This window comes from Trachypithecus francoisi, unplaced genomic scaffold, assembly GCF_009764315.1.
Source record: "Trachypithecus francoisi isolate TF-2019V2 unplaced genomic scaffold, Tfra_2.0 Lachesis_group17, whole genome shotgun sequence".
Taxonomy (NCBI): Eukaryota; Metazoa; Chordata; class Mammalia; order Primates; family Cercopithecidae; genus Trachypithecus; species Trachypithecus francoisi.
In genome coordinates, this window is record NW_022681462.1 from 97,266,160 (window position 1) to 97,279,747 (window position 13,588).

The 13,588-nt window shown below is 43.0% G+C and overlaps 1 protein-coding gene and 1 long non-coding RNA gene across 7 annotated transcripts in view; one reads left to right on the top strand and one right to left on the bottom strand.

The window, feature by feature from the left end:
* Positions 1–203: 203 nt before the first annotated feature.
* LOC117062721 lies at positions 204–4,753 on the bottom strand. Its single transcript, XR_004428509.1, has 2 exons — positions 3,808–4,753; positions 204–437 (listed from the first exon to the last, which is right to left on the bottom strand). It is a non-coding gene; the product is annotated as an uncharacterized LOC117062721 (long non-coding RNA).
* ROCK2 (Rho associated coiled-coil containing protein kinase 2) overlaps positions 4,066–13,588 on the top strand; it is a 169,950-nt gene continuing 160,427 nt past the window's right edge. For 2 of the 6 annotated variants that reach the window (XM_033176544.1, XM_033176545.1), the window contains exon 1: positions 4,828–5,474. In XM_033176544.1, coding sequence (XP_033032435.1) covers positions 5,334–5,474 — 141 coding nt within the window. In that variant the 5' untranslated portion in view covers positions 4,828–5,333. Of the gene's footprint in view, positions 4,224–4,827; positions 5,475–13,588 lie in introns of those variants that run through there. The other 4 variants (XM_033176546.1, XM_033176548.1, XM_033176550.1 and 1 more) reach the window with 3 other exon arrangements.

Here is a 13,588-nt window from a genome sequence, read left to right on the forward strand (position 1 = left end):
AAGCCTTAATGACAACCAAGCTTCATTAATTCTATTTTGTGTATGAGGCAACTGACTCACAGAGGGGTTCAGCAATTTTCTTCTTCACCCTGGGAGTTATTACCAGAACCATGAATGCAACTTAGGATGAAACTCTATTTCATAAACCATTAAACCCTGTACCCTTTATAGTAGAGGAGTTTACAAAGATAATGACACCTTTGTATTGCGAGTTCATTCCTTTATTCTGTTATTAAATCCTGGCTTGTGTGGAACAGAAGCCACTCACTACGACAATGCCAGCCTGAGTTGCTTGGCAGCATGAAGTGAGACGGGAAAAGTTGCTACATGTCTTGTCAGTGATGGCTGGACCATTCACGGTTTGCTGTTTTCACCCATCCATTCCTTAATTCATTGTTTCACTCCATGTGCATGTATATGAGTCCTCATTACATCATCTGTAAAATGGGCATAGTAATATTACCGTAAGCAAAAGGCTGTTTTGAGAATTAAGATAATCTCTATAAAGTGTGCTGCCTAGCACATAGTAAGCCCTTAAAATAATAATTATTACAATTAAAAAAGTAATTAAAAAGCCACATGGTCAAAAGACAAAAATGGTCCTTTTCCAGCCCTAGATGTGGGTGGAGAGGGTAAAGTTGCATCTGATGGGTGAATTAGTTCTTGAGGAAGAGGAAGATTCCTCAAATCAAAACCTGAAACTTGAGGAGATGGATCTCAGAGAAAAGAAGGAGGCCTGGACCCTCAGTTTGGGTGAGGAAGCATCAGGAGGGCTAGGAAGGCATCGCTGGGTAGTGGATGTCAGATAGACCATTGGGAATGAAGAGACAGAGAAAAGAAATTCCTATGAAACGGAGTGGAGTTTCTAAGTTCTGCAGAGCAAGTTACGAACAGTTATGGTACAATCCAAGCCTTATCCATTGATAGCCAGCTTGGTTAAATGCCCTGTATTTTCTGTGTTTATTTTTCCATTGTTCTTCCTTACTATTGAACAAAAGTTTCTGTCCAAGTTCCTGCCTGTCTCACCTGTGCTCAGGACACACTGGGGCCCCTGTTAAAAAGGAGCAGTCAACCCTGGACCGAGTCGGGAGTCACAGCAGGAGTTCCCTTGGAGACCAGCAAGCCCAGGGAACCCCCTTCCACAGCTAATTTGGGACGAACTGAGCTGAGAATATTAGGAAACTGCCATTTCCTCATAACCTGTTGCAACTCCAGTATTCTGTATGACCTAAAGACTGGGTTGGAAATCCTCCTTTACACAGATACAAAACCCAGAAGCTGTAGAGGACAATATCAACCGATTTGACTGTATAACAGGTAAAAACAAAACCGAATGGCAAGCAACAGATTGGAAAAAAATCTTCACAAACTGTAACATATTTTAATATTCTATTATAATATAACAAAGAGGAATATCCAAAATACATAAGGAGCTCTTATAAATCACAAAAAAGAGGTAAAACTAATGGATAAAAGATATAAACAGGTAATTGCAGAAGAAATAGATACACAAAATGCCTATCTTCAGTAGTAATTAAGGGAATACAAGTCAGAACAAGATGTCTTTTTTTGCCCATTTTGTTGACGACAATTAAAAATATTTATAATGTTCAATACTGGGAAAGGTGAAGGGAAATGGGCAGTTTCTTCGACTCACGCTGAGAATGTAAAAGGGTAGCATCTTTTTAAAGGCCAGGTTGAGGCCCAGCGCTGTGACTCACCCCTGTAATCCCAGCACTTTGGGAGGCTGAGGTGAGTGGATCGCTTGAGCTCAGAAGTTAAGAGACCAGCCTGGGTAACAAGGAAAAATCCCGTCTCTACAAAAAATACAACTATTAGCCAGGCATAGTGGTGTGTGCTTGCAGTTCCAGCTACTCAGGAGGCTGAAGTGGGAGGACTACCGGAGCCCGAGAGGTGGAGGTTGTAGTGAGCCGAGATCTCTCATGCCACTGCACTCCAGCCTGAAGGACAGAATGTGACCCTGACTTAAATAGATAAATAAATAACAGGTTGGCAGCATCTGTATTTACAGTATGCCTACCTGTTGTTATGACAATTCCACTTTTAGGAATCTATACTATTCAAATATGAATGCAAAAAGGATACGAGGATGTCAATGGATCATTGTGACAGTGAGAAAATATGAATAATATCTAGTATTGATTGAGGGCCAGCACATTCTAAGCACTTTATAACAAATATTGTGAGGACACCAAGACACAGAGGAGTTAGGTAACTTGTTCAGGGCCACACGGCAAGTGTGTGTTTGGGGCAGGATTTTGGCAATTATTCCTTAACCACCATGCTCTCATACAGAGAATAATTACAGTGTGGCACATCCAAACTGTGGAGTAGAGGACAGCAGGTAAGTGGAATGAAGCAGATCTCTGCCTATAGAGATGGACACGCCTCTAGGACATATTAGTAATGGAAGAAAAAACCAAGTTGCCAAACACCATAATATGGTGTAATTTCATGTCTGTAGGGAAAAGGTAATGTGTATCTACAATACATATGTATAAGGATGGCCAAAGGCCTTGAGTAATACAAGAATGTATGTGGAAATAGAGTTGGAAGAGTAAATTTTAGATTATGTTCCATATATTTGTGGTTCGTTTGAACTTTTACAAGAATGCATTTGTGTATTACTTTTGAAAATAAGAATTGTTGTACTAACCTACCCCTACCCCATCCTGCAAAAAGGTTTAACTCATATCAACAGATTCATTTTCTGTTCTTCCAGGTAGACAATGGGATAGGTCTTGGGTAAAAATCTTCTGTACCATGGCTTTTTCTGGTCTATATAAATAAGTATATGTAGAAGATGCCTAGGATATGTATCTTGTTGATCACTACTCTTAAAATAAGGTTTTCATGTCCAGTATTTGGACCATGACTTTCCTGTTATTCCACCAAGCTACATACAATTATACAACAGTCAAAATTAATTTGGAAACTGAGAACCACATAGTGTTTTGTTTTCTTTCGTTTTTTTGGGTTTCTTTTTGAGACAGAATCTCACTCTGTTGCCCAGGCTGGAGTGCAGTGGTGTGATCACAGCTCACTGCATGCAGCCTTGGCCTCCTGGGCTCAACGGAGGAGGCCTCCACCTCAGCCTCAGGGGTAGCTGGGACTACAGGCACACGCCACCACGGCCCGCTAGACAGAGTGCTCCTTTGCCTTGCATATTATTTTGTCATCAGAAAAATAATCCATAATCATAGATTATCTCATTATTTTGCTCCAGTGCATAAGTGGGAGTGTCTAGCTTCGTCTGTTCTCCTGGCGGCCTCTGCGGAGGTCTGAATGAGTAGCTCAGAATAGACTTAAAGGACTCTCTGGACGTGAAGTCAGTGTTACTATCTGAAAGGGAAAAGCTGTATTGGATGGATCATCGGGGCCTCTTCCTGCATTAGTCCAGCTAAGGGTGGTTTTAACTAACCTAAAACCAAAGAAGAGGCTCCAATTAATTCAATGGTTTGGATCAAAATGCAACTTTTACAAGGCTGGGGCTTCACCCTATCTTCGGGTTTATCTCTGACATACCAGGGAGACAGTTCCTAACATTCTTATTACTTAATGGATATCAGATTGTTGCTTTTCAGAGTGGTTTTTCCATTTTTTGAAATTTTAATTTGCTCTTAATCATCTTTACAGAAAAAAAAATCCCATTTATTTAAGAACTGTACTCTCTGGTTCTTATGGCTGCTCATTTTACATAGTTCTAGTGTGTAAAACGATTTTTCTTGTCTCACTTATTTCTAATATACCTTCGCCAAAATTTCGTGTTTGACACAGTCTGCATACCTGCCAGGGTTCTTGCTGCCAATGTGAGGGCGCTTGTTTGTATTACTCAGTTGTTGGACAACTGGGCCCATTCCCAGGTTTTGGTCATCAGGAACATTGTGAATAGCCCTGCTGTTAACATCTTTCTGCAAGTTCTCCCCCTTCTTCGCCCTTTGGATCATTTCCTTGGAAATGTACTTCCTTAAATGGGTTTACTGGGTCAAAGGGGCTCTATGAATGGTTTTATAGCTCTTGGCACATATTTTTCGGATTGCGCCCTGGGCGGATCTGAGCGATGGCACCGACCGCCGAGAGGGCAGGAATGCGGAGGAACGGCCCCGATAACCACCCCTCTTCCGCCCCCCAAAAGGAGAGGACCCCGCGAAGGCCTGCGGCTGGAAAGCGTTTTTCTGGTGCTCTCCCGTTCTCTCGACGTGGTTAGTGTCTACGCCGGGCAGAAACGCTTTCAGGATCCCAGGCCCTCCTGCCCCAGGACTAGGATTCCACCCGCCTCCGCTCATTCGGAATCCCAGACACCCGGGGTCCCCTCTCAGGCTCGCCTCGAAACCCACGGCCCTGCGGCCCCTCGCGGCGCCGAGCTCGGTCGCTATTATTTGGGCGCGGGTGAGGCGAGGCCCGCATCGCTGCGCGCTGAGTCAGCGGGGGCCACGGCCGGGGGCGCGGCCGGACTCTCCCCCAGCGCACAGCTGCGTCGGGCCCGACGTCGGGGGTTCAGCCTCTGGGCCACGGGGTCGTCCGCGGGGTCCGGCGGGAGGGGCAGGGGGCCTGCGGAAGGACCCGGCCCGGGTGCGTCTCCCCTCCCCCAGCAGGCGCTCGACCGTGACCGCGCGCCCGGCCATTCGCCTCAGAGAACCCCGCCAGGCGGAGGAGGCGAGGGCGGGCGAGGAAGGGGCGCCGTGGAGAAAGCGGAGCGGGGCAGACGCAGGAAGGGAAAGAAAGGGAGGAAGCGCGGCGCACGGGGCGGGGCGGGGCGCGCGCGGGGCGGGCGGGGGCGCGCGCCGGCGGCTGCGCGCGGAGGGGCTTGTGGGTAGCGGCGGCGCGCGGCCGAAGACGGGCGGCCGCGCGGGAGTGTGTGTGCCGGAGCGGGCTGAGGGATTGCAAGGCAGCCGGCGGCGACCATGGCAGCGGGCCGGCGGCGGCCGTAGTGGCCCAGGCCTGGGCTTCAGCCTCCCGGGGCCCCAGAGGGCGGGGCGGTCCGGGCCGCGGCGGTGGCGGCGCCACTTCCCAGCTCCCGCCCGAGGACTCCTGCGGGCGCTCGCGGAGGACCAGCGGACCGGCGGCGCGAATCTGACTGAGGGGCGGGGACGCCGTCTGTTCCCGGCGCTCCCGACAGGGCCGGGCCGGGCGGGCCCCTGGGAGCAGTCCCCGGGCGGGGGACCGCCGCGGAGACCCGAAGCCGGAGCTAGAGGCGGGCGGTGGGCCCAGGCGGAGTCCCGGCCGAAGCTGGTGGTGCGGGGGCGGTGCTAGGCCCCGAGGCTGCCGGACCTGAGCGCTAGGAGCCTGAGTGCGGGTCCGGCGGTGGCGGCATGAGCCGGCCCCCGCCGACGGGGAAAATGCCCGGCGCCCCCGAAACCGTGCCGGGGGACGGGGCCGGCGCGAGCCGCCAGAGGAAGCTGGAGGCGCTGATCCGAGACCCTCGCTCCCCCATCAACGTGGAGAGCTTGCTGGTAGGTGGCCGGGGCCTGGGAGCTTGATCGTTGCAGCTCACACCCCAGATCCCCTCTCCGTCCAGCCCTTCGTGCCTGTCCGCCCGTGGGGAGGGGAGGTCTTGCCCCACCCCGCCCTGCTTCCGGCAGCCGGGCCCGGAGACCAAACGCTTCTGCCCCCGAGTTCCAAGAGTAGTGACCCGCCTTTGATTCCTCCCTCTACCTCCTGCTGGAGCCGGTGTCATCCCTGGCTGCTCCTTTCTTGCAGCACTGGGAGGAACACCCCTCTTCTCTTCCGCCTACCCACTCTGTTTGGGGAGGTGGGTGGAGGACTGGCCATCCTTCATACAGCAGGTTAGCCGATTTGAAAGTGTCATGCTACGTGGGGACTTGGTGCGAGCAAGGGAGAAAGAAACCTGATGCTCTCCCTGTTGCGAGTACTCCCTGGAATACATGACAAAGAGCTGCCCTCACTCTCTCCTTTTAGTCTGAAATCTTGGAACACATAGCTAACGTTTTGCTGTTTTCACTTGCGTTTGAGCATTCCATACTTGCCATTTAGGGCATTTTAATTGCTGTAAATTTAATTCCCTGAGATTATTGCGCCAGAGCCAAAAACTCAGTCTGAATTGTGGAGTGGAATAAATCTCTCCTCTTCATTGCGTCTCTTTCCTAAAACGACCTTTGAAATCCAAATTAATAGCACCGTAAAGGCTGCTAATTGGCTGTTGATTAAGAAAGGAGCATGTTTTACAAAATAGAAATGCACCGTAGAATGCTGGCTTATTTCTTATTTTTGTGAGGATAAATGATTGTATTTCGCAATTTGAGTAGTGTGCAGTGTAGATGCATTTATGGGAAAAGGGGGTGTGGACTTTTACCCTGGGGAGAAGAAAAGTGAAAACGATACTCTGCATATTAGATTGACTCTGGGAGACTAGAATTAGGGTGAGAGATCCTTAGATCCGTTAGACATTCTGTGTTGGAATGCAGATGTTTAGTTCTATTCCCAGCTGGGATAAACCTTACAGTATGATGAGAAAAACTGCCTCCTCCCTTTCCAGGGACGGACGGACTGACTTTTCGTCAGAGGCAGTTGGTTATCCTTTGAGGTTTCAGGCATCGTTTGCAGAGTGACTCAGTCCTGTTTAGTCAATATGCAGAAACTGACTTTAGCTATGTATGTCTTTCTACACAGTGCACAGAAAATAGTGATGTGCTATGTTGTGTCACATGTGTTTGATGTTTTACTGATTTTCGGGTTAATGTGTTGTTCCTGTGTTTTCATGGGAGCAGTCTTTGAAAGTCTTTAATTGGGAGTAAGATTGCTTGCATGGATGGCATAGCTTTTCCTAGGCTACAGCGGAGTCTCTGGGCTGCACTCCCAGCATTTTCACTTTGGTATTTTGCTAGCAAAACTTTGACCTAAGGCCAGAAAGTTTAGTTAAAAATAGTACAGCAAATCTCAAGTATTCATCAGGTTCATACTAAATCCTAGATGGAAATGTTTTGCAATTCACTTTGATATCTTAGATCTTTAATGATATTAATCATAATTAGTAGAGTTATTCTGAGCTTGAATGTAAGGTAGCTTATACATGTAATGTGCTCATGCATTTTGTTTTTTTACTTTCCAAGTTATTAAAATGAGGGCTACTTTTAAAAGTGAAACATTTTACATGCTCAGGACACAGTTCATTCATTTAATGCTTATTACAGCCGAAACACACTTTTATTAAGGTAACACATTACTGATCGGAGAATTGACATCAGATGCTGATGACTTGGCAGACTCTGTTATTGCTGTTTCTAGTTGATTAAATATGCTTGAGGTACAGTAAACCTTTCCAAGCCAAAATGTGTCCCTTATTCCTTTGGAGCAAGATTCCTGGTGCTTCTGCTGCAAATTGATAAACTAAATTAAAAAAAAATTATAATAAATTAATTTTAAATTACGTATATTTTATGAAATATTAGAACGGATTTTTTTGTGGTAGCATATACAGAATTTACCATTTTTAACCGTGTTTAAGTGTATAGGTTAGTGGCAGGCATTAAGTATATTCACATTGTTGTGCAACCATCACCACTATCCATCTCTGGAATCTTTTCATCTCTCCGAACTGTAAATTAATATCTAAAATAATGTTATTAAAAATTATATTCCTGAAATACTGATGAAATAATGGCTGGTATCACTTTAAAGATCTGAAACCTTAGCATTTAGGTTGCATTTCACAATTGGTCATTGTTTTACTGCATATGTCATTTATTTTTTGGCTTTGCCATAGGAAATACATATTTTGTCTTTAACAGAAAATTTAAAGGAATATAATTTAAAGCAAACACAACTGCGACACTAACTTCATTCAGGAGCTCAGAAAGTACTATTAAAAATTATATACTCCTAAGATGACAAAAGAAGATGAAGTACACCAGAAATGATTGTATGATGCTTTTCAGTAAGCTAGGCCTGGAAGGTAAACTCTGTAGGAAACAAAGTTATATGAGGTAACATGTAAAGTGCTTAGCCTAGTGCTTGGTCCATCACAGTGCTCATTAAATTTAGTTCTCTTCTCCTGTGCACATTTAGCATGTTTTTGGTTAATTGCTTTAAATTTTCTTTTCAAAGGAAAATGGTTTTATTTACAACGATTTCTTACTACATAATTTTGAGAGGGTAGCATTATCATTTGAATTTGCCATCAGAAAAGTGCTGGCAATCATTAGGCATAGGTAGAGCTAGAGTTCAAGACTAAATCAGTGTAAAGATGACATCTTGTTTCTCTGCAAAGGCTCATTGCTTTGTGTGGGTCCTTAAATTAATCTGAAATAGAGTATTACTTAGAAATAGAGTTTTGCTTCTCTACTGACTCTTTTTTTTTTTTTGGAGGCAGGTCTTCAGTAATATGCTTTTGTAGTATTTGAAACCTTTGGGTAAATACCTGTGCTTTGTTGTCAAGACCAGCTTCTCATACTGCTTAACCTATTATGGTAAAAAGAATTGTATTTCAGGCTTTGCTGAAGAGATGTTTTTCTAAAGATCTGTGCTTTTTGAGTTTTGATTTATTTTACTCTTTCAAAGGTAAACAGTCACAATAACCTGTAGGACTCATGCTTGAGTAAACTCTTAAGACTTGTGTGGATGGGCAAAGGTGATTAAAAATTTGTTTACAATTTTCAGTAGCATAGAACATAAAATAATTTGATTGATTTCATTATACTTGTAAAATATCTGACAGTATTTCTTATCTCAGTGCTTAGACTCATCATGCTGCTGGTTATTTGCCTAATTAAAATAAAATTGTATGTATATTTTTCCCATCATGTAATAAGTAAGAATATTATAGAGATACAATAAAAAATGAAATAGAATAAAAATTAAAGATCGTTTTATACATTTTTTTCTTTATGAAGAGTTTGGCATTTATAGTATAAATGTGACGAGTTTACTTTAAAACTTTCATGTTGATAGGAAATCTTTAAATAAAATGAGTTAGGTAGGGAGGTTTTAAAAAACAGATGATGTATGGAACTTACTGTTGATGTGAAGCAAGTGCAGGTCTGCAATCCCTTATCCACAACTTTGATATATAAAAAACCCTAAAAACCAAGTTTTTGGTAAAATGTATTTGATAATAACATCTGACCTAATCTGACATTAGAGTATTTGTGGTCTAGTCATTCCTCTTGATGTAAATAATAATGCCTTTTGCTGGAGGAATATTAATGTATTTGATTTCAGGATGCTGCCCAGATTTTCAAGAGCGTTTTAGGGAATGCACAGTATATGTACTGTGTACCATTCTAAAATCCAAGAAATTCTGAATTGGGAAACATTGTGGTCCCAGGGTAAGGCCGATGTAGACTAAGTAAGGAGATACGGACTTACATACACTTCAGTAGTTGTAAATAAATAGTGGATAATTATCTTGAAATCTAACTTTTTTGCTTTTTATTTCTGGAGTCTTGATCAGATAGCCCTCTCTTTCGCACTTTGAATTCTAAAAATATAGTATGCAAATACAATTTATGAAGCATAAAAACATATTTGTGAAATCACCACACAAGTTAATAAGTGGAACACTAGCCTGTAGAAGTTACCTGTTTGCTGTCGCCGCTGCTGGATTCAGTCTTCCTGCATCCTCTCTCATCTGCTACCCTGAACATTTTATTGTTCCTTTGCTTCATTTCATAGATTACTACAGTTGTGTATATCTCTAAATAATATTATGTAGTTTTACTTGTTTTAACTTTATAAAATGTCAACGTCTTTATGTATTCTTTTATGACTTGCTTTGTTTACTGAAAATGGTGTTTCTAAGATTCGCTAACATTGTGGTTTATTCATATTCCCTGCTACGATAATCAGTATAGCTCCAATCTACTTAAAGGATATTTACAGTTTTCTTTCTTTCTTTCTTTTTTTTTTTTTCTATTATGGAAAGTGTTGCTAGGAGCATTTCTGGAGCTCATGTGAAGAATTCCTGTAGATGAGGGTATATATCTGGGAGTGGAATTGCTGGATTTTAAGATACACTATGTTCAACTTAATGTAATGGATAGAGTTTAAAATTTTCTCCATCATGTTATTATAGAAAATTTCAAAGTATAGTAAGGGTGAAAGAATCAACAATGCACATCCGTATATTTACCGCATAATTAATATTTTGCTATATTTGCTGTATTTTCTTTATCTGTCCATTCCTTTATCCATCTATCAATACATCTTTTATTTTTGATTCACTTGAAGTAAATTGGAGATATTAGTATACTTTGCTTTCAAACACTTCAGTATGTATTTAAGAAGAGTTCCATTTGATTTGTTTAGATTTTTTAAAGATTAAATTTTCATGCAATGAAATGTACAGATCTTAAATGAACCACTGGTGAGTTTTGACAAATGCACACACCTCTGTAATGCAAATTCTTGTAAAAATACAGACCATTATTACCAACTCAGAAATCTCCTTCACACCTTTTCAGCTAATTCTACACACCATTTTCTTCTCTTAGAGACAGTCATTCTGATTTTTTTTGTTGTTGTTGCAGTAAAGATTACTTTGATTTCTTCTAAACTTCATAAAAATGGAATCATATAGTATATACTTCTCTGTGTCTGGCTTCTTTAATGCAGCTTTGTTTCTGAGAGTTATCTGTGTTATTTTGTGTGTCAGCAGTTTGTTCCTTTTTCTTGTTGCTGAATTGTCTTCTGTTATATGTATAGACCACAGTTTGCTTGGATATCGTGTTGATGCATACCTGGACTAGTTTTCAGTTTTTTGTCTTCAGAATGTACAGTGGTCCCTTGGTCTTCTCTGGGGATTGGTTCCAGGATACTTGCCTCACAGTCTGCCTACATACCAAAATCCGACGATGCACAGTTCTTTTTATAAAATGGCATTAGTATTTGCATGTAATCTGTGCATATCCTCCATATACTTTAAGTCATCTCTCGATTACTTATAATGCCTAATACGATACTGTATTGTTTTTTAGTCTGTATTTTTTAATTTTTATTTTTTTCCAAATATTTTTGATCCACGGTTGGATTCATGGATACAGAGTGCTGAGTGTATTATATATTTTGGCTTGATTTTTTAAAAATATGGAGACAAGATCTTGGTCTCTTGCTTAGGCTGGGATGCAGTGGTGCAGTCATAGCTCACTGTAACCTTCAACTCCTGGTCTCAATAATCCTTCCATCTTAGCCCCTCTAGTAGGGACTACAGGTATGTGCCACTGGGATTGGCAAATTTTTATTTTATTTTGTTTTTTTGCAGAAATGAGGTCTTGCTGTGTTGTCCTGGCTGGTCTCAAACTCCTGGCCTCAAGTGATCCTCCATCCTCATCCTCTGAAAGCGTTGGATTAGAGACCTGAGCCACTGCACCCAGCCTATTTTGGCTCTTAATACAGTTGCTATGAATGTTTTCATTTCTTTTGGGTAAATTAAATACCTTGTAGCGGAATTGCTAAGTCATAGGGCAGATATGTGTTTACTGTTTAAGAAACTGCCAGCTGGGCACGGTGGCTCACACCTGTAATCTCAGCACTTTGGGAGGCCGAGGTGGGCGGATCATTTGAGGTCAGGAGTTTGAGACCAGCCTGACCAACATGGTGAAATCCCATCTTTATTAAAAATAATAAAAGATTAGCCGGGTGTGGTGGCATGCACCTGTAATCTCAGCTACTTGGGAGCCTGAGGCAGGAGAATCACCTGAACCCAGGAGGTGAAGGTTGCAGTGAGCTGAGATCAGGTCATTGCACTCCAGGTTGGGCAACAAGAGTGAGACTCTGTCTCAAAAAAAAAAAAACCAAAAAAAGAAGAAACTGCCAGATCTTTTTATGAAGTAGTTATACCGTTTTACACTCCCACCAACAATATATGAGAGTTCCAGTTGCTCCACATCTTCCCCGACACTGCTCTTTAAAGTGTGATTTTGATTTGCACGATTTGCATTTCCCTCATGACTAATGATGTACTTTTTCTTGCACTTACTGTTTTCCTTTGTGAAGCATCTGTTCAAAGCAACATATCTCTGTTTTCGCCCATTTACAAACATTGGGTTATTTATTTGTATTTATTATTGAATCATATAAGTTCTTTTGTATATAAAGAGAACACTCTTTGTCAAATATATGTTTTGTGAGTGTTTTTTTTCCTAGCTTATGGTATGTCTCTCTCTCTCTCTCTTTTTTTGAGGTAGAATCTCGCTGTGTTGCCCAGGCTGGAGTGCAGTGGCGCGGTCTTGGCTCACTGTAACCTCTGCCTCATGGGTTTAATCGATTCTCCCTCCTATGCCTCCCGAGTAGTTGGGATTACAGGCATGCACCACCACGCCCGGCTAATTATTGTGTTTTTAGTAGAGACGGGGTTTTACCATGTTGGCCAGGCTGGTCTCCAACTCCTGACCTCAAGTCATCTGCCCGCCTTGGCCTCCCAAAGTGCTGGGATTACCGGCACGAGCCACTATGCCTGGCCCCATATCCCTTTTTTTTTTTTTTTGAGACAGAGTCTCGCTCTGTTGCCCAGGCTGGAGTGCAGTGGCACGATCTCAGCTCACTGCAAGCTCCGCCTCCTGGGTTCAAGCCGTTCTCCTGCCTCAGCCTCCCCAGCAGCTGGGATTACAGGCGTCCGCCACACGCCCGGCTAATTTTTTGTATTTTTAGTAGAGACAGGGTTTCACCGTGTTAACCAGGATGGTCTTGATCTCCTGACCTCATGATCCACCCGCCTCGGCCTCCCAAAGTGCTGAGATTACAGGCGTGAGCCACCGCGCCCAGCCTCTTTTTTTTTTTTTTTTTTTTGAGACGGAGTCTTGCTCTGTCGCCCAGGCTGGAGTGCAGTGGCTGGATCTCAGCTCACTGCCATATCTTTTTTTTTTTAATCAAAATTTGTAATGGCTATTGCCTTTCTGCCCAAGTAATTGTTGCCATCCCCATGTCATGTAGATACTCTGCTTTCTTCCAAAAGCTTTATGGTTGACTTTTACATTTAGGTCTAGGATACATTTTAAGCTAAATTTAACGTGTGGTGTGAGTTAGGGGTTGAAGTTAATTTTTCTTTCCCCACATAATTATCCAGTTATCTAGACTATCCAGCACCATTTAAAAAAAATTTAAGTTTTCTCATTGGGTTGCTTTGGCGCCTTTGTTAAAAGTCAGTTTACTGACTGTTGGGACTTTTAAATTTGCTTTTCTACCACCTTAGTAGCTACAGCAGGTCGTCAGTCCTGGTTGTGTTATTTAACCCACGCTCATTTCAAAGTCATTTCTTGGCTAGGCACAGTGGTTCGTGCCTGTAATACCAGTGCTTTGGGAGGCTGAGTTGGGAGGATTGCTTGAGGCTAGAAGTCTGAGACCAGCCTGGGCAACACAGTGAGATTTCTTGCCTCTACAGAAATAAAAAAAATTAGCCAGGCATGGTGGCACAAACTTGTGATCCTAGCTGCTCGGGAGGGTGAGGCAGGAGGGTGGCTTGAGTCCAGGAGTTTGAGACTGAGTGAGCTGTAATGGTGCTGTTGCACTTCAGCCTGGGTGATAGAGTGAGACCCTGTTTCTGGAAAAAATGTCATTTCTTTTTAGTTTTATCTGTACCTGAGGGAAATGACAACCAACTATGGCTGAGAGGGAA